Genomic DNA, 21,112 nt, shown 5'->3' with positions numbered 1-21,112 from the left:
GTCATTCCAGCACACCGACTGTTATTGCTCGTGGTGCTCCTTGTGAGCTTCGAGCTTTGTAGTATCTTGCACGTGGTGTGCCGACAAAAACTCTAAGTTGCTAACCGGGTGCTCCAACAACTAGCTTCCCGGGAGACCTCTGTATCCACTGACGACTCGAGATGTATCAGGGTGGATGAACAGATCAGGACTGTCGAGCAATCGTGTGGCCTCCACGAGGTCACCTCGGTTAGCCCTACCTTTACTTCAGGGTGGGCGGCGAGGAAAACCTGCCCAATCATGGCAGGCCCAAAAAGCGAACGCTAATTGGTTGGGAAAGGGTACCGCGAACGCCTCCAGATGAGCTTCCTCCTCATGGGAAAATTTGGAAATCTACCCCATCTGGAAGCAATCGCGCCGAGCGGTCCCAGTCCCAACTCCGCTAGCGCCTGGTCATAAATCAGAGATAAGGCCTTCACGGAGGACCACCATAAACCTGTCGACGGGGCCCATGAGAGTTACGAGGCGCGAAAACTAACACTTCTGCCACGGGGTGACAGGCCCACCCCCCTAGCCATCAAGGGCCCACGTGTCTGGCCCCCGCCGTGAAGCCCAGATGGGGAATCCCTAACACTCTTGTTAAGATTCAGAACAAGAGTCTCATTATGACCTTTATAAACCCTAACATACCGCCCACCTTGAACTAATCTAGTTCAATTGCACTAAAAATTAAGCGAACATATCGTAATATAATGCTAGTGGTTATAAACTAGTACAACAATGAACTATGACAACAGTTGAATAATGTGACTAAAACTACTGAACGCAAACTATTTCTACTTAGTGTTCGCTTAGTCTTCTATGGGCAGCACACAAATTTTAGACGCTGGTCTCTTGAGCATTCCACGGGTAGTGCGAATGGTGGACACTCTGCTGATGCCATCCTGGCCCGGATGCAGCTCAACCACGCGTCCCAATGCCCACTTCAGGGGTGGAAGGTTGTCCTCCTTGATAAGGACCATGTCCCCGACCTTGAGAGGACTGCCGTGTCCCTGCTTCCATTTATGGCGTTGCTGGAGATTATGCAGGTAGTCTCGCTGCCATCGCCGCCAAAAATGTTGGATCGTTTGCTGTAGCAACTGGAACCTGTTAAGCCTATTTTGACGAATATCAGTGAGATCGGCATGGGGTAGAGCCGTTAATGCTTCTCCCACAAGGAAGTGACCAGGGGTTAATGGGTTGAGATCGGTTGGATCGGAAGACAATGGATATAGGGGACGGGAATTGAGGCAGGCTTCAATTTGCGCCAGTATCGTGCACATTTCCTCGAATGTGAGCCTTTGCTCCCCTATCACGCGCCTCAGATGTGCCTTTACTGATCGAACCCCACGTTCCCATAAACCGCCAAAGTGTGGAGCGCGTGGTGGGATCAACTGCCACTGAATGTGGTCTTGGGCCAACGTCCTTGCGCATTTTTCATTGTGAGCACGGGATGCCAATAGCTCACCCAAATCCCTTAATTCATTTCTCGCCCCAATGAAGTTTGTCCCATTGTCAGAATAAATGACACGACACTTTCCTCTACGCGAGATGAATCTCCTAAAGCAATTCAAAAATGAGTCGGTGGTCAAGGCTGTCGATAATTCTAAATGAATTGCCTTTGTGGTGAAACATACAAACAAACAAAGATAAGCCTTTCTTATTGTCCGAGAGCGCCCGCTGTCCACTATCAAAAACGGGCCGGCATAGTCTACGCCGCAGGTAGCGAAGGCGCGAGTGGGGTTAACCCGATCGGCAGGTAGAATGCCCATTTGGGGTTGCGCGCTGATAGGATTCGCCTTGAAACATTTTATACAACCGCGCAAAACCTTACGCGTAATCCGTCCACCAGACACAATCCAGTAGTTAGCGCAAAGAGAAGCGCGCGTCTGCTGGCAACCAGCGTGAAGCAGTCGCAAATGCTCGCGCCTAATTAATAACGCGGGCAATGGACCCGAATTCGGTACTAATATCGGATGCCTCCGTGCGAAGCTTATCGGAGCGTTCTGGAGGCGACCGCCCACCCTAATGATCCCGTGATCATCTAAAAAGGGATTTAAGGAAAGTATAGAACTAGATCCTTCCAAAGGGTTCCCGGCCCTCAACTTGTTCATCTCCTGGCCAAAGTGTTGCTCTTGCACGAATCGAATTACGACGCGCTCGGCCGACAAGAGTTCCCCCACTGACAGTGAGCCACGATACTCGCTATCCGTACTCTTATTCGAACGCGGGCCCTTACGGCAAAATCTAAGAATGTAAGCTACGATTCTCAGCAGCTTGCTGTAACAAGAATGCTTGTCTAACAAATCCATTATTACGTGGTCGCGGTTGACCGGAGTAGTTAGCTGTATTATTTGGGTAGGCCGTGCTTCCGGCACTTCCAGATTAATTAATCGCCGCTCCGCTTGAGTGCGCGACTCGCCTAATTGGTGAAGCCTCTCATTGAATGGAATGGCTACGATGAAGCGACCTTCCTTATCGCGCCTTGTGTTTTTGGCGAAATGCTGTTCGCAAGGATCGCGGGGATCGAACAGGGGAGTGGAAGCACTAATTTCCTCGACCTCCCAAAAACGCGACAAACTGTTCTCTAGTTCGGCATTGGTCGCCGCGTGAAAGGACATGGTCCTTGATTGCGGTGTCGGACATCGCAGACTACCGCCTAACACCCAGCCGAGTCGGGTTTTCTGCAATGTTAAATTCCCGGTTCCCAATTTGATCTGACCAACGCATAAGAGATCCCAAAAGATTCCTGCTCCTATTAACAGGTCAATCCGACCCGGCGTCTGGAAATCGGGATCGGCTAATTCTAATCCGGTTGGTACCGGAACTCTGAACGTGTTCAAAGGGATGTTGGGCATTTCCTCCGTGATAGTTTCTATCACCAAACAGGAAAGACGCGATTTGAAATGGCCAGACGCGGATTTTAACCTTATCTGAGCGGAGGATTGGACTCTACTTTGCACTCGTCCCAAGCCACCGACCATCTTTTCGGTGGGCAGACGAGGCAACCCCATGCGCTCGCAAAGCTCTCTAGTTACGAAATTTGCCTGTGACCCTACATCTAACAATGCTCGGCATTTGTGATACCTTCCCTTGCCATCAGCTACTAACACCGATGCCGTTGACAGAACTACGCAATCAGAGTGGACGTTAGCGGAGCATGCTTGTAACACGTGCGACGAGGATGGCTCGCGGTCTTCCTCGCTGACCAGACTTTCCTGAGAAGTCGTCTCTCTATGGAGCAAGGTGTTGTGTAGCTTTCCGCATTTTCGACACTTTGACCGAGTACACGATTTCACACTGTGGCCAGGCAGTAAACAATTGAAGCACAACCGTGATTGCTTCACCGTGTCGAATCTTTTTGAAAAGGGCATAGCTAGAAATTTGGGACACTGCGCAATCACGTGCTGCTCGTTGCATATTGCACATTTATCTATTTTGCTCGCAACATGAATCGCGGGTACAAAGGTCCTGATGGCTCTTTCACTATGCGCTTTGTTCCTGGGGCGATCAGCTCCATCCTTACTAACGTTCGATCTATTAGATTCTCTTCGGTCGAGATATTGGGACCGCTGCTCTAGGAACTTTGATAGTTCACGAAAGGTGGGCAACGAACTTGAGTTCGTGGTACGCTTATCCCATTCGTCTAGAGAACCCGCGTCTAGTTTTCTAGCTAAACAGGCGCTAATGAGCGCATCCCAAAGTTCCGCGGGTTTGAGAATGGATTCGAGAGCACGCACGTTATTAATTGCAGTATCTACAAATTCGCTAAGCCCTTTGCCACTCGGCTTCTTTAGTGGCTCTACATCTAATATGGAGTTTAAGTGGTGGGTCGCGAGCAACTTCGGATCATTATATTTTTCCTGCAGCCGTTCCCAAGCTAATTTGTAGTTGGCTGCAGAAACACTATATGACTCGATGACGCGAGCGGCCGCTCCAGTCACCGACGACGTTAGGTAATTAAACTTGTCGATGTCACCTAGTCTTTCGCTATCGTGCACCAACGAGATAAATGTGTCCCGAAAACGGATCCATTGGTTACAATCCCCTTCAAATATGGGGAGTTTGATTGTGGGTAGACGAACCGCGGGCAAGGCATCGGACAACGACGGTGTAACGCGATTCGAACTACTCGTCGCGGTAGCGGAGTCGCCACGAGCCTCTAATAGGCGTGTTTCGGCCTTGGACATCGCACTGAAATACGAGTCCTCAAACTGCTCGCGCTCGGCTAACTGCGCTTCTTCTTGCGGGGTACCTATGACGGCGCATTCTATTCGAGTCTGGACGTTATTGAAAAGTTCGTACAGGCCCTCATTTGCTCTTACGCGTTTTTCGAGGGCCATTAGATCCGCGTTCGCGCTCTCGGACTCGAGAAACCTTTTAAATATGGTGAGCCTGGCCTTCACAGACCCGCGCTCAGTAAAGAATGCCTTTGCTGCCTCCATGACGTGCACGACTGACAACAAATTAAAGGGATGGTGACTTACGGACTGGATGGAGTGAGATCAGCTTGACTTCTATCGTCCCACAGGATGCCCGTTGCTTCCTGGCGGCTAGCAGTCCTTTCTTGCGTGATCCTTGCCCAATGTCCGCAGTCTCGTGCACGAAGCGTGGACCCTGATGACGGCTGTCGCTTGTTCCTATCACGTCCAGAGGGGTGGTGAGCTCAATTCCCACGCACGGCAGCCGCACTGGATGTACAAGCTGACAGCGGACTTCCAATAGGTCGAAGTTCTTCTTCAAATGTTATTCGGCAAACCGGCTCGAATAACTCAACGATGATGTTCTTACTGGCAAGAACCAAGGAATACACAGTGGACTGTATCTAATTACTCGAGTATCCGGCTCTGGCGGATCAAATGTTATTGGTCGATGCAACCCTTGAAGATGCACGCCGCTTGCTGCTATCACGTCCAGGGGGGTGTTGAGCCAAGTCCTCACACACAGGCGCCTCACTGGATGTACAAGTCGACGGCCAAGTCTTCAAACAATGTTACAGTACTGTGTGGACCTTTCCACACAGTATCCGGCTCGAAGGACCAAATGTTAATGCTCGTGGTGCTCCTTGTGAGCTTCGAGCTTTGTAGTATCTTGCACGTGGTGTGCCGACAAAAACTCTAAGTTGCTAACCGGGTGCTCCAACAACTAGCTTCCCGGGAGACCTCTGTATCCACTGACGACTCGAGATGTATCAGGGTGGATGAACAGATCAGGACTGTCGAGCAATCGTGTGGCCTCCACGAGGTCACCTCGGTTAGCCCTACCTTTACTTCAGGGTGGGCGGCGAGGAAAACCTGCCCAATCATGGCAGGCCCAAAAAGCGAACGCTAATTGGTTGGGAAAGGGTACCGCGAACGCCTCCAGATGAGCTTCCTCCTCATGGGAAAATTTGGAAATCTACCCCATCTGGAAGCAATCGCGCCGAGCGGTCCCAGTCCCAACTCCGCTAGCGCCTGGTCATAAATCAGAGATAAGGCCTTCACGGAGGACCACCATAAACCTGTCGACGGGGCCCATGAGAGTTACGAGGCGCGAAAACTAACACTTCTGCCACGGGGTGACAGGCCCACCCCCCTAGCCATCAAGGGCCCACGTGTCTGGCCCCCGCCGTGAAGCCCAGATGGGGAATCCCTAACACTCTTGTTAAGATTCAGAACAAGAGTCTCATTATGACCTTTATAAACCCTAACACCGACAACAACTCCTAAAGCGCCGATGCTCATCCGCCGCTAGATATCGCAGCTCCTCGAGTGCGTTCTCAGCGGGAGTGAAATCCGTCTCATCTTCAGGTCATTTCCATCCCCAAGGGAGCCGGGTCTGGAAATGTCCAGCGATCCACACGTGTCAGTGAAACTGAATTCTTCAAGGCCACGTGGCCCCTACGAAACGTTCCAGCATCCTCTGGATCGTCTTTTTTCGATTTTTCGGTCGAACAATGTCCCGTGCTCGCTGGTTATTGCCGTATTTCCGTATTCCTGGTAACACGCGCTCGTTGCTACGTGCCCGAAGCTTTAACGTCGCGCCAATTGCGCCTGCTGTTGTTGTCTAGCCCCCGATCCCCCCCCCCCCTGATCGCAGTCAAATTAGAGAAATAAAATGTACAGTTTGGATCGCATCGCTGCACACCGTCTATTGATTTGAAAACGAGACGAAGAGAGAGAGAAAGAGAGATAGATAGATAGAGAGAGAGAGAGAGAGAGAGAGAGAAAGAGAGATAGAGAGAGAGAGAGAGAAAGAGAGAGAGAGAGAGAGAGAAAGAGAGAGAGAGAGAAAGAGAGAGAGAGAGAGAGAGAGAGAGAGAGAGAGAGAAAGAGAGATAGAGAGAGAGAGAGAGAGAAAGAGAGAGAGAGAAAGAGAGAGAGAGAGAGAGAGAGAGAAAGAGAGAGAGAGAGAGAGAGAGAGAGAGAGAGAGAGAGAGGGGAGACTGGTCTGTCGTCTTCATCTTAGGCTACCGGCGAGACGAGTCGCCCGATCAATTTTCACCCTCCGTCGATCGACTTTGAACAGGGCTCGCAAGTTTTTTAATTAATTACGAACCGCCGGGAGACACAGGAGAGGAGGAGCTCCCGAACGGGCCCGAAGTTAACGAAGAGCACGGTAATATCGCGAAGCCAAACAAAATTAACTTTTCACGGCGTTTAAGGCGCGCGTGGCCTACACGTTGGTACTTAGCAGACGAGACTTTAAGCAGCTCCGCGGCAACTTCCCCGCCGTCAGGGCGCTGCACCTGTCAAAACATCAAAGGCACCGGGGCTGGCGTTTTATTGCCGCGGAAATAGGAACCCTTCGGCATCGTTCACGCGAGGCTTCGTGACACCTTCGTGACGTCTTCGATAAACGACGTCGGGAAAGGTTGCGATCTTTGCATCTAGTTGTTGTAGCTGGTTTATGAGACATCTATGCACAATATTCTGACAGTTTCGGGAGTTATATTGGAATTGTTTTAAAGATTCTGCAGCGCGATGTTGCTGATTTTGTGGTTGAAATTTTTCCGACGAAAGTTCACCACATTATGGTAACTCCTTGTAACTTGTTATCTATTTGTTGTGTAGTTTGCTTGATGGAATTATGGATATTATGGAGGGTATAACGGAAATACTGAATGAAAACTCCATGTGCGTAATACAGTAAATTCTTCCTAATTTTCCTTCAGCTTGTAAACAAAAATGGACAATTTGGGAAGAGAAGATACGATTATTCGAGCCTCGCTGCTCATTTTTATAGTTGTCGATTGTCAACGATTATAAAAACGAGGTGCTCGAATAATCTCGTATCTCCTCTTCCCAAATTGTTTATTTTTATTTAAAAGCTGAAGGAAAATTAGGGAGAAGTTACTGTACTAACGTTTCAACTTGTTTCAAAACTTGTACCGAAATTGTTTTAAAGATACTACTGTTTAAAGTCGGTGATTTCCTAAAAAGTGTTTCTGAAGTCGCTCTTTTTGTTGAAAATTTATGAATTCGAACAATTCTATGGAGCACAAGAATCTTTTTCTCGAATTTATTAGAGATATAAATTTACAATAATCCCTCAAAAGTTGATCTGCGATTTTTTCTCACGATTTAATTGTACCTTGAATGGAAAGTGTCTCATCGAAGAAAACGAAACGCAAAATAACTATTTACTTTCTGCGCATTATTATTTCATGCTAAGCGTACAAATTTCATATCGATCAGAACTCGAAATCGAAGAAGATTATTCGGATGATGTTTACTCTAATTTTCACTTACTAAGATTATTAAAAGAAGAAATACATTTGAAATTCCTTGGGACAATTTTTTCTTTGTCTAAAACTCTGCCATCTTGTTAGAAGAGAGGTTACTCAGACGTTTAATTAGTTTCGGAGGTAGACAAAAAATGTTCAACCCCATTTTTCTAACACAAACCTTTCCAAGCGAATAACACTAATACTAGTTAACAGGGGGTGCGATATAACTTCTAATCGTTAGTTTTACAAAACTATTTGGATATCTGGGAAACCACCCTTGTTAGGGATCACGATCCAGAGATTCCGGGGAAGGCATTCAGAATCGATCACGGTGGCCCGTGTAAGTCGCGGGCGCGGTTTCAAGAGCTGGCTATCGAACAGCCTTAAACCGTGGCCGGAAATCAGCTTCGCTGTTATTAAATTTCCCGATGCAGACTAGCGCAATATCCGCGCGATATCTCGGCGCGACGGGGGCGGGGGGGAAGGGGGCTAAAACGGCCAGGTGGGTAATATTGCCAACTTGTTCATACAGTTACGAACACGCGGCGCTGTTAATCACATCGAATTACAACACATGCAGCCAGCGCGTTTTGAGATATATGCGAATCTAGTTAGCCGACCGCTGGTGTTAATGCGCGCGGAGCAAGGAAAACGGGATAAATGGTCGGCCGGGAATCGAATAATACATAAACGATCGGTGCTCCCAGAAGATATTGGCGTGCTGTTTACATGCAAATGGAACGGCGGATCTGTCACGGCGGCTCGGGAACTGTTCATCGTTCTGCGTTACCGTTAACCGACCCTTTCACGCCCACGGCCCCTTTTCCCACCCCCGAAACCCGTGTCCCCGTTTCTGGCCGATGTTAGAACCGCGATCCCCCGAACGGGATTTTTGATGATACAGAACAGGCGGTGCAGGAAATATTTAGCTGCTGGGAAACTAATTTCGATATTCATCATCGTAGTAATCAGGTTTCCTCCGACAGTCATTCTATAATCAGTAATGTACGAGATACACGAGGTGCTCGAGTTAGCTGGACCACCCTGTATAATTACGTTACAGTAAATGGACTTTGCCATGCAAAACAACGAAATCACTTCCCCGGCAACCCTGTAATATTTTCTACATAATACCCTTTGCTTCCTTTGATTTTGCTTCAGAGATTACTAAAAGCAAAATGTAGAGATTATTACTCAGACGCGTTTTACGATCCTGCTCTAAATAAATTACTCAGATTCTCGTTTAAACAGGACGCCCATTAATTTCTGCGGCAGAAATTCACTAAAGTCACATTTTATCGACATCATTATTTAACCATCCCCTTTCTCTTTAAAAGCTTGGTTGGAGAAACGCTACCTTTCAATTTGTTTATCCTTTCAACCGATTCCAATTTTTGTACAATTTTGTTTACTCGTTGTCTAGTAAACTAAATATATAAATAACAATAATATAAATAATATGTAATAATATAAATAACGAATATAAATTAACTGACTAATATCTTAAAAAGTTCAAGTGTGTAGAATTTTTAAAATGTTATTCCATTTGAAAAAAAACATATATTTTTAAGCCCAGTTGCTAGTCATTTAGGTAGTCCCGTGGCAGCAATCGACCAGGATTATTCAATAATCCGAATTAAATCTTTTTGGCCGCTCGAACATCGTCGTATCAAAGCAGATACGATCTTCTCTCACAAACTCCTTAACGACACTGTAATCACACCCCAGAAACACTCTCTATGATAAATTTAACTATACCCAGATTAACTGTAAGAAAACACTATAGCTTTACACGTCAGGAGTTTCATTCTCCGCCACACGATTCGTCTGACTGCATTAATCGTATAATTATCAATGTGAGCAAGTTTTGCGAGCATCTAACAACTTCTGTCCCACCAACTCGAGGAATTTCGAGCAATACAGTAAGACCATTACAACTTACATAATTTACACAAGTTTGTAACTACTGCAGTCGTCAAGTTATTTTATCGTAAATTCATTTAGTTTATAAATTTTACATCGATACAGTTCCTACATTTTTGTTCGAATCTGTTATTTGTGTATCAGAGGATTCGCGAACCAGGTAAATAAATAAATAACCGAATAAAATAAAAAGAAGACTTAAAGAAAAATGAACCGAGGACGAGTCGGTGGAATCCTCTCGCGAATCAGAGCGCATCGGGCGGCGCAGAAATTTCGCTGGCCTCGCGGAAGGGTTTCCCAGCGGGTTTCGCAGACGGAGACAGGACCCGGGCAAGATTACGCAGACAATTTTTAAACAAGCCCCGCCGGGAGGGCGGGAAGTCGGCTTTTGGCTGGCACGTGTATGGCTTTAGCAAAACAAAGCCGCCGCCGCCGCCTGGAAGTCGATGCTCGCGCGTTAAATACTGTCCGGTCTGGGTCCTGACCCTCATCCTCCCTCGCCGCGTCGAAAAACAAACTTTCACGAAGCTCTCTCGCGTTTTCAGCGTTGGCTGGGTTTCTCCCGGCGCGGTTGCCGGAGGCGCATCGATAACAATATTCCCCGCTCGCCTACTCGTGTAACTGTCACGATTTACATATCGGCCGGCTTGGCACGGAGTCGCACGCGAATCTCGCGACCCTCGTAAATCTTCCTCGAGGAGAGTGGCAGAGTGAGTGAGAGGGAGAAAGAGAGAGAGAGAGAGAGAGAGAGAGAGAGAAAGAGAGGGGAGGACGCGGCAGGAATCGTCGGAAAGGCACCGCGGCGAGCCGAGCCACATCGCGAACGTCCGGGCACGCGTTACACGCGCCTAGCACCGCCGATGGTGGGGCTAATGAGGACCCAAGAGATGCATCAGTCATGACGGCATGCGGTAGGTCACGAACGACGGAGCACCGGCTATTAATAAAAGTGGTTAATTGCGCGGCCGGCTCGGTGATAGCCGACGAGCCGAACTGCACGTACCTGCTGCGCGGAACAACGAGCCGAGCGGACCAGTGCACGCTCGTCTCTGTCCAACCGCGAACCTCCGAAGGCCAGCTTTGTCTCTGTTCAACGAGGCCGGTTAATTATTTCGCGGACCGTCGCCCTCGGAATGCCAAAAAATCCTGCCGCCATGCGCGGCTTTCCTGCGGCCACATCCTCCGAGACTCGCATTGTTCGGCGGAGACACCGCGGAGACGGTCGAGGTGCCTCAGGAATTGTTCAAGAACATTTTCATTCCCCTTTGTGTCGATAGCGCGCATATTTCGCCGCTCAGAAAGCGGTAGAGGTCCTTTAGTCCTTTTTATTTATTATTTATTTATTTATAAATGGGTTTAACCATTTATTATAATGGAAATGTAAATGAAGGAAGGAAATCAACAGTCACGTAACTTTAATCATTCGCTGACAACGTTAGCTGAGAATCTTTCCTGATGTTGTCAGATTGTTTCGTTTTCCAAGATGTTCGCAAATTGAATAACTAGACCGGGGATCTTTGTGAGAAATTACATTTTGTAGGAGCAATTGCAAGAAACAAGAATTAAATAAATATGTACTTCTGCTTCCTATTGCTAATTTTAATACTTCCAAGAGCATACGACAATATTGTGAAATTCTTTTAACAGTAAAATTTTGCCCATAATTTTGTATTTCATCTAATTATTTGTATCATATATTTGTCAAGCTTCGAGTACTGTCATTTTTGAGACATAAGACGACTGAATGAAATGAAATGGTCAGAAGAATGAAGATCGATTTAATTGAATCTGCTTGAAAAAAGTCATCCAGAGTAATTTATACTCGTACCTAGAGTCCGTAAATGTGGAGTATCAATAAATCCCAGGAACGGCGCAAACAAGATTCTCGTAGAAAGGAAACTCCAATTGAACGATAAAGCCTTTATATGTATAGAGGATATACCGGCTAAATAAAAGTACGAAGACCGGCAAATAATCAGTTGAAGGATTATAAGAACATTTAAATCGATCAGTTTTCTCGTGATATTGCGATGGCTTTATCTAAACGGCAAAAGAAAGCTTTGAAGTGGGAGATATCTGCTCCGTTTCTTCCTACTTCTTGAAGATCCTTCTCAAATATTGATTCGAGTATTACTTCAACTCCTTCCGATCTTATGTCGAAGCGATCTCGATATTGAAGTCTATACCAATATCCACTTACCTCTCTGATTTATTTGTTTAATGTTGCAAGTTACATTGTTTTTAAAAACAATGCGGTCCTGAATACCTTGCAATCAGCAGAAGACTAATTTAAAGAATGTGTAAAACATATTTTCATGTCGTGTTAAGGATTTCATTATGTTGCAAAAAAGAAAAAAAAATAGAGCTGACATGATCGTCAGAATTAAGATTCATATTTTCTCAATTTTTAGACACTGTAAAATGTCTGATTCCTTCCTGTGTAGAAATAATAATATAACCTTGACATGTACTGTACAATTCGTTAAAATTCGAAATTATGATGGAAACACAATTAGATCTAATATGTACAAAATTGAAGACTGAGAAACTATCCTAGGATCTTACGCTCAAGAATTCCAGAAGCACAAGTAATCAAGCCCATGAAGAATGCATAAAATCTACAATTCGCAAACAATACTCTCTAAATAAAAAAATCCTTAAAATACAAAATTTTCAAGGAAACATTGTTTCATTTTAAATCGTTTCAAAGATTGAAGGCTGATTATCCTAGGACCTATTGCACAACAATTCCTGAAGCACAAGTGACCCGTTTGGCAAAGTTCACCGACGACCAGTCCATCCACCTAAAACAATGAACCGCGAGAATCGTGTCCACTCGGAAGAAGCAAATAGGAATTGAGTACATACGATTTGATGGAGAAGCGTTAGTATTCGTAATCGCGACGGACAGCCTAAACAGCTGTAAAAACGGCGAATCTAATTACCGCTTAATCTGGCTGGATCCTGTCCGGCTCGGAGTAACTGTGCGTGCGCGTTCCGTGCGGACACTTTTCGAGCGGAACCCCGTAATTTATCGCCCGGGAGTATATTAACTGGCGAGTCTCCAACTTCTGACGCGGCGAAGGATTTGTTGGATTTGATACACGCTGGCGCGGTTTCGTAGCCGGATCGCGGGAATAGTTTGCGAGGGGAATTCATGGCTGAGGAGCAGGGAAGGTCCTTGGGGTCGGCGGCTGGCGAGGGTTGCACCGAGTAACGAGTATGGATCCTTTTATGGTGTTTGTCATCCGTCGCTGCGCAGGCGAACGTGCCGCGTCTCCGAGCCGTGGAAATTAATTCTATTTGCGTGTTGGAATTTAATTGCAGAAATATGCACGCCCGATAATTCAGCGTTACCGCCATGATATATCCGTGACGGACCCGTCACGAGGAAACTTGAAACTTGGGCTATTAGTCCTTTACTTGCAATTAGTCTTCCTTGTTCGCTGTGTTTCGAGCACCAGTAACCCTTTGCGGACAACGATTTCTTAAAATTGCTAAGGTTCGTTTTAGTACATGTGAGAATTATATATATGTGTACATGACTACGTTATGTATCGAAGCCTTAGGTAATGAGAAACGCGGACAATTTGTCGTTGTGTACCTAATCGAATATGCTTGATTAATTCTGGACTAAGATGTCAATATTTCTACATTTATCCCCAAAGGGTTAAAGAAACTATTTAGAGCCAAAGTTTTATTATATTATTTTATAAAAATAATAGGAAAATATTTATTCAGGTGCATCTGTACAGTCTCGATAATTTTGTTCCTTCGGCGAGGGAGATATAAAATAATCAAACTTGAGTCAAATGCAATCATGCCACAGCTTTACAATTTTTAGAGATCCTCCCAGCGCAGCGGCCTTCAGAATCATCTGTTATTTTATTTTCCACCGAATGATTCTTCGCTCTGCCGCAACTCTACATCTTATTGCAGTTTGTCTATCGTAAATATTCCGTCTAATTATTGCAATTATTAATTGTATAGACTGTTGATTTCACGAATCTGTGACAAAAATGGGTAGCTGCAATTTAAAACGGTAACTAGCTTATTCGCGTCTAACAGAATTTTAGCGAAATCCCGTGGTTTCAGCACAGATTACAGTAAAAGCGGGAGCGAGGAATAATAAAGTTCGTTTGAAACGATGCCGAAGATTTTCGGGCTTAGGGTCAGCGAACAACGAAGACGCGTAACGGGGTCAGCGTTGGTTACAACGTGTCGCGTAGACCGCGCGGATTATCGATGAAATGTTAATGGCCGTGGCACGGCGAAATAAATCAAATTTTATAACGGAGACGATATTTCGCGGCAGTCATGCTAGATTAAATACACACGCGCACGGTGGGGAACGGCGAATAAGCCGCGCGCGCAATCGGGCACCCGTGAAATTGAACTATGCCGCGATAAAATTCGATGCCGGTTTCGCGTGATTAAAATCGATCGACGCGTGATTGATGACGCGTTGCTTGATGAACGTGTGCTTAGAGCGTCACGAATAATTATGGCTTGCTGTTCTTTTATTTATACGAGGGTATTTGTTATACTCGGTCACTGTCGGCGCACGTTCATTGACATCGCTGGGCCGCGCCGCGCCGGCGGCCTCATTTTTGCAGTTTCATTCATTTGGAAATCACCTGATATCCATCGGTGACAAGATAAAATCCATTTGGAACTTTTAATTGCTGGAATAACGCGCGAGCCCCGCCGAATTTCCCAAAATTACTGAAAGGGAAATGTTACTTCAATTTCAGTGATTGCGTAGTGACGTCTGAAATTCGAAATTTTTAAGTTCGCCGCCGCGTTATGAATACAAATTTTCCAGAAAATTCGGCTTTCAGTGCTGACCAAAATGAGAATGGATAGTAAACAATATTTTTATTGTTAATATGATTTTTATGGCTTTGTATTATATTCGTACGCGTGAGTGTCGTTCATACTGTAAATTACATAGAAATCATGGTAGATCATATTTCTTTAGAAATATCATGAATTATGCCGTATGAAGTAAACATTTAAAGAACAACAAGAATAATAAGAACAATAAGAATAATAAGAATAATAAGAATAATAAGAATAATAAGAATAATAAGAATAATAAGAATAATAAGAATAATAAGAATAATAAGAATAATAAGAATAATAAGAATAATAAGAATAATAAGAATAATAAGAATAATAAGAATAATAAGAATAATAAGAATAATAAGAATAATAAGAATAATAAGAATAGTAAGAATAATAAGAATAATAAGAATAATAAGAACAGCAAGAACAATAAGAATAATATGAACAACTTACAAGAAATCCATTTCAAGGCGTACGATATTTAGACCTAAAATGGACGTAAAATGGACGTCTTTAAGACGCCCAGTGTTCATTGAGAAGGCTTAATAAAATTGAAACAAGGAAACAAAAAAACCGAATAAAGATCTGAATAAAGATAGGTAGCAGACCTTTAACAATTTAAAAAATTAAAAATAATAAGAAAGACCTAGGCATAATGAGCCTTGAGGCAAAAGGAAACTTGTTAAGAATTTTTGTCATAATATTTTATATATTAGTTTTTATTGTTAATATTTTAATAATAATTTTGCCAATAACATCCGTAGAGGTGAAACCACAATTTCCAAGGCACAAGTACCGAAGAATTTAAGTTCAGTGAAAATTTTCCATCCGCGTGTCATTCAATAGAAAATCCGGCCTTATCAGAGCGCGCGAAAACAGATAACAATGAACAACGAAAGTAACGGAGGCCAGGTTGTTTTACAACGCAGCGACGTCGTTCGAACGAGCGTCGATCGCCGCGCGTTGTCGCGTTTATGATCGTCCGATTGTTGTTCCCGGGGCACGCGCGTCCATTCAGCGATTCAATTGTCCGTTTCGACTGCGGATACCGTAAGTACATGCATTCGAGTACACGCGCGATTATGTTTATTAGCGGCTCGCGTGACCGGCGCACGTGTCATGCTGCTAATGTCGTCCACTAATTCCGGCCGTTGTAACACGCGTAACTGAGACGCGAAACTGTTTTCGCGACAATGTTACCGCTTTAAATTGGCTATTCTACGCTTACCGCATTTGTTGTTCCGAATTTATTCTCTCGGTACTATCGAATCTTTATGAACTCTGCTCGTAGCCTGCGTGTTTTCGAAATAAAGAAGATTTTGGAATGCGATGGTACAGCGACTGTTCACACTGATTTTGAAAGATGCGTAATGATTTACGAGTATTACATTGTGTGCATTAGTTTGTAGGAAAACAGCGATGAAACCGATTGATATATTAAATAATTAAAAAAAATGAGATACGAAATAATTGAAATACTTTAATAATAGTGAGGTATTTTTTGAACTGAGTTAAAATAATTCGATCATTTTCGTGTTTGTAAAAATTCGTTACGTTTGATATTTCTGTGAGATAAAGATATTTCGACACATTTTTAAAACGGGATAATCATTTTGATATTGGACTAAACTTTTCGAATTTTTTTTAAGATTTTAGAAGAACTAGTTTATATTAGACAAATCACCGATTTCGAGGAAATTTTCAGCATGCATATAGTTTACCGAGATCTACAAAACACACTGTTCTAATTTTCGTTACAAGCTCAGATAAAAAAATTAAAGGATATCACTGTTTATTTTTTCTTATCATTCGAACTGATTGATATTTTCGCAAAAATTTTGTTAGCCATTGCCTAGTAAACTAGTTCTTCTAACATCTCAATAAAACTTCAACTCGTTGAGTCTAATTTTAGAAAAGTTATCCGATTTTAAAGAGCGTACGCAGATTTTTTCTACTAACACGCAACCAGAGTTTCTCCTGAATATTATGTTTACACATTTTTTTATATATGGTACACGACGTTGGATACGATTTGCTGCCATAAACGCGTACGACCGGCAACAGCAACAAGCAAGCGCAATCCAATACATATATCGGTCTAAAATATTCTGAGAAGGTCTTGAAAATTGAATCCGTCCGGCCATTGCGGTTCAGAGGAAAAGTGCGTGAATTTGTAATTCGGAGTTCGCAATCTTGGGATTTACGTCGCTGGGGAAGGAAGAATCTACTCAGCGTGCCGGATAGCCAATCTTTCCTCTAACGACAGCGTCCAGAAATGGGATTCGCGGCTGGCTCGCGAACACGGTGTCAAAAACGGCCGGTTAGACGGCTGCCGGTAGGACATTTGTGTAAACCATTTCCCGCTGGCGCTCGTAAACCGGCGGAACGCTAACATCCGGTTCACGAGTGACGCCCTCGTAAAGTTTAAAGGGCACGCTGCGACGTCGCTGCGAAATGCTAAAAACGGCAGCGAGCGTGCGCGCATCTCGGTACATCTCTGATCTCCGTATCCGCGGAGTTACATCGGCCGATTTCGAGTTTATCGAGCGGTTAACTGCAGCGAGATCGCGTGTTCAAAGCGCGTAGAACGCGGTGGGATCGCCGCCGTGTGATTTGCGCGAATAAAATGGCGCAGCAATAATGAACTACGTGACGCGATCGCTAACTCGCGAATCAATGTCCCGGATAAACATACAGAATTGATGGTAATAAACGCGGTGCCATTTTATCAGGTTTTCTAGAGTGAGAGAGAGGGAGGGAGAGAGAGGGAGAGAGAGAGAGAGAGAGAGAGAGGGGTAGGGCCGACGCAGAGGATTTCGTGGACGGGGGCGAGGGCGGCTTGCGAATTGAATTGTAAACCGAAACAAAGCCGCCGGTGTTCCCTATTTGGCGATTCCTGAAGCGTCGGATGGCTCGCGAGCGCTCGCGACCGGATATTGCGTACGAAATAAACTGAAACAAATAAATTTTCGACGTTTATGTAAATAACCGACGGCAGGGGGCAGGGGGCCGGGGCCAGCTGCGAATTACGAAAACAATCATACGTTCGTTGACACGCGGATCGACTGGTCGATGGAGTTACGTCCGCCACCGCGCGCGCGGTTCGTTAAAACGGCAATGCCGGTCGCAGTTTTATTACAAATCCGATGCTCCGGGATACATAAATATGAATGCGAGTGGAGAACAAGGATTGATCGGACGCGTGCCGCTTGCCTCCATTGGCATGATTGACTGCTGCGAACCGAGTTACAGCGGTTACATTCCCGGTCACCTGTAATGACGATTGTTCTTTAATTCTCTTGCGAAAATTGCGTTGCCGCGATTGTTTCTTAATGCGACATTTTGGCGAACCAGCGTTGTGATCTCTAATCAGAATTGGGCACGTTTGGAGAAGTTTGGCTAATGAGTAAAGATACGGCTAATGTTAATCATATTAAATATATAGTCATTTGTTACGAATCATTTCCTGAAACGTAACTGCTTTCGTTAATTAGGCAAACCTACCTTCGTTGGTTACTATTACATTTTAGTCGGTATTTATGATTACCTATTAGTCAATAGTCACTTGGCAAATAATTCTTTGTTGGTATTTTCTCAGGGATCTTTATATTCCTATAAGACGATTTTATAGTTTTTCTCGAGTACACATATTAATGCTTTTACTAACTCTAAGATTCTCTCTACAAGATTTAAGACTCTAAAAGTCTTAAGATAAGTCTTTTACACGAAGATTAGCCAATAATTTCACAACAAGGGTCAAACTCATTTATTTTTAATCTTTTTACATAGAAATTTATTTAATATCCTGGCGAGATTTTTCTGATTAAGATGAGACCAAGTATGATATACAATAGAGACTCTCTTAACTAAAAGTTTACTTTTATAATATCCTGATACCAAAACATTCAATTAAGTAAACATTTTATTCAAGTTCTCCGCTAGGTGATAATATACCTAAATAATATGCAAAATAATTAGATGATAGAACGCTTGGAACAAGAAACTTTTTAATCAATCATACACACCAAACAAATATATGTATGAACCGAAACTATTAACACTTATTATTATATGCCATAAAGAATCCTTCAATTACCCACAGAAATTCTTCGATCCTGCTTTTCATGCAACAATCCACGAAAATGAAGCTAGACCTAGTTACATTATTTTCAACTGATCAAACTCCCTGATAGGAACATTTCCATTTTGCACACCTGTACAGCGTAGCGACGAAGTAATAATTACCGGGGTGTTTATCACCGAAAGGGTTAACGGGGATTGTCGCGTTCGTTGTAGGCGGGTTGTTGAAGGAATGCAGCGGGTACCTGTCTCCTCGGAGCACCCTGAAAATGTCAAAGGTAGCGCAAACAACAACGGGATAATTTGCCGGGCACTCTTCCGCGTAATTCGTTTACCCTTAATTCCTCATTGAGCCGAGTCGTGTCTATTATTCCGGCGCATCTCCCGTGCCCGGGGACTTTGTTTCGCATTTACCCTCGCGTTGCTGGCTGGCCCCGTACGGTAGCGTTCGAGCGGCGCGTGGTGTTCTCGGCTTGGCTTGGCTCGGCTCGGCGTGGCGCGGCGCGGCGCGGCGCGGCGCCGCGAGCTGCAGTACATTTTACGGTTGGCTAGCCAGTAATGCAGTAATTAACGTTTCTTTCATGTACTCTTTTGCTTTCACCGCTTTAAACCAGCTGCGTTCCGCGGCCTGTGTGCGTAAGACCCGCGTTCCCTCGCTGTCCACCGTATCTCGCGCGCCCGTACACACACATACACACAGACGCTCGCGCACGCAGCCACGCGCACACCGATTCCCACACAACGACGCGCAGTATTTACAGAGACAAGAGTACATTCAACCTTTCCCCCGTCTATTTTCACCCTTGTTCTCCTGGCCAAGCAAAGACCCCCGGCGGTGCGCGCCGCCCTTCTCTCCCCGCCCCCTTCCGTCCAGTTGAAAAAATAATTACCCCATAAGCCGGACCGTTTCCGCTGGCTCCGTGGACACGCATTCTGGCTAGCGTTCACGCTCCTAGACCCCGACCAGCCCGAGAATCTGACGGCCAGACTCTTTCAACGGGGGTCAGGGCGGGGGCCAACCGCCCCTGACTATCTTTCAGGCAACTGGTCAGCAAGGGGCGGTGGAACTTCGCTGGGGAGGAAAAATGTGTAAAATAGTATTTAGCTGTGCAGGATATCCCCTGCGGACTGTCCGACGATTCGCTTGCTAAAAGTCTCGATGGTCAGAGCCTCTGGCGTCCGCCATTCCCAAACCTTGCACCCTATTTCTACTTTCTGAACCCGAACCACTATTGGGTAAACATTCCATCAACCCTTTCAAGATTGATGTAGTTAGCTGGAAGACGTTAGGGTCGCGTATATCTAGATACTGAGGCTGCTACGAATGATTCACTCGTTTTGAGTAAAATAGTAGAAAATTCTCCCTAATTGACGCTCAGCTTGGAAACAAAAATGGACGATTTGGGAAGAGGGGATACGATTATTCGAGCCTCGCGGCTCGTTTTTCTCATCTTGCGAAACATTTTGTTGTTTAGATAGTTTAGAGTTAAGTTAACTTATAGTAACTTAATTCGTTCATTCATTCATTTATAGCAATTTTCACTTGCCTTATTAACATCTTGACATGTGTAGATTACATTTTAAAACAAAAGTCAAGATTTTCGAAAATGAGACTTATGCCACTATGATTCTAGTCCACACATTTGGAAAACTTGTTATTGAAATGAGAATCTTCATGTGGAATACAAATTTTCCCCGCCGAATATGTAAAACAGAAATTAGATAAAAATGTACTTTTTCGTTTAATGATTGTTAATACAGTGATAATAAGGCTACAATATTTCTAAATTCTTCTTGTGTCTTCATGGCTCTGTTTTTATTTGTTTGCTATAAATTCATGTAATCCGCAGACTACTTTTATGCACCATTGCAATAATTATGCGTCTGAGGAACGTCGAAGTTAAGATGAAATAACAGAAAATCGTACACCTTACATAAAAGATGTAGATAATTAATAAATAACATCTTATCTAAAAGATATATAAAAGATGGCTTATATAAGAGTATAACATGCAATGCAATTTCATTATATTAATTATTTGTCGAATAATAAAAATAATTTCGAAACAATCCATAGTTTGTTGATCCCATGAACGAGATCTTCTCGCAGCCGATTCTATCACGGATTTTAGTCAGAGGCGATTCGAACGGGAAGGAGTGCATTGGTGATGCAGCCGGACAAAATGGCAGCCGCCGTTCGAATATCCATTGTTCCGATTCTGTTCTGTCCATGTGTGTGGACCATATGCATTTACAGACGAACGCCGAAAACGATACAGAGTCGACCGTTATCCAATTTCATCGGGGAACCAGTGTTTTCGGTAGCGGCGTCGCTAATCAATCGGCGAACGTACATTGTAGGATCGTAGGTTGTCGCTCGAACGCTGTTGACTCTGCTGTGACGCGAACTGCGCTGCGTTCTGTCTCTGTATCGCGGTCAAGTGGCGCACTCGTTCGAGCCACTCGAAGTGGCGAATTTTAATTCTGCTGTCCGTCTGTCGATCAAGTGCCGCGGGACCATCAACGTAGATTAAT

At 44.5% G+C, this 21,112-nt stretch overlaps 1 protein-coding gene across 1 annotated transcript; it reads right to left on the bottom strand.

The window, feature by feature from the left end:
* Positions 1 to 830: 830 nt before the first annotated feature.
* LOC117219916 (uncharacterized) lies at positions 831 to 5,741 on the bottom strand. Its single transcript, XM_076524706.1, has 5 exons — positions 5,612 to 5,741; positions 5,420 to 5,518; positions 4,548 to 4,709; positions 2,206 to 4,474; positions 831 to 1,578 (listed from the first exon to the last, which is right to left on the bottom strand). Exons 1-5 carry the CDS (start codon positions 5,739 to 5,741, stop codon positions 831 to 833), a joined length of 3,408 nt encoding a protein of 1,135 aa, XP_076380821.1.
* Between the last annotated feature and the right edge of the window lie 15,371 nt (positions 5,742 to 21,112).

This window comes from Megalopta genalis, chromosome 10 (genome assembly GCF_051020955.1).
Source record: "Megalopta genalis isolate 19385.01 chromosome 10, iyMegGena1_principal, whole genome shotgun sequence".
NCBI lineage: Eukaryota > Metazoa > Arthropoda > Insecta > Hymenoptera > Halictidae > Megalopta > Megalopta genalis.
This window is presented reverse-complemented; position numbering and strand designations above follow the sequence as displayed.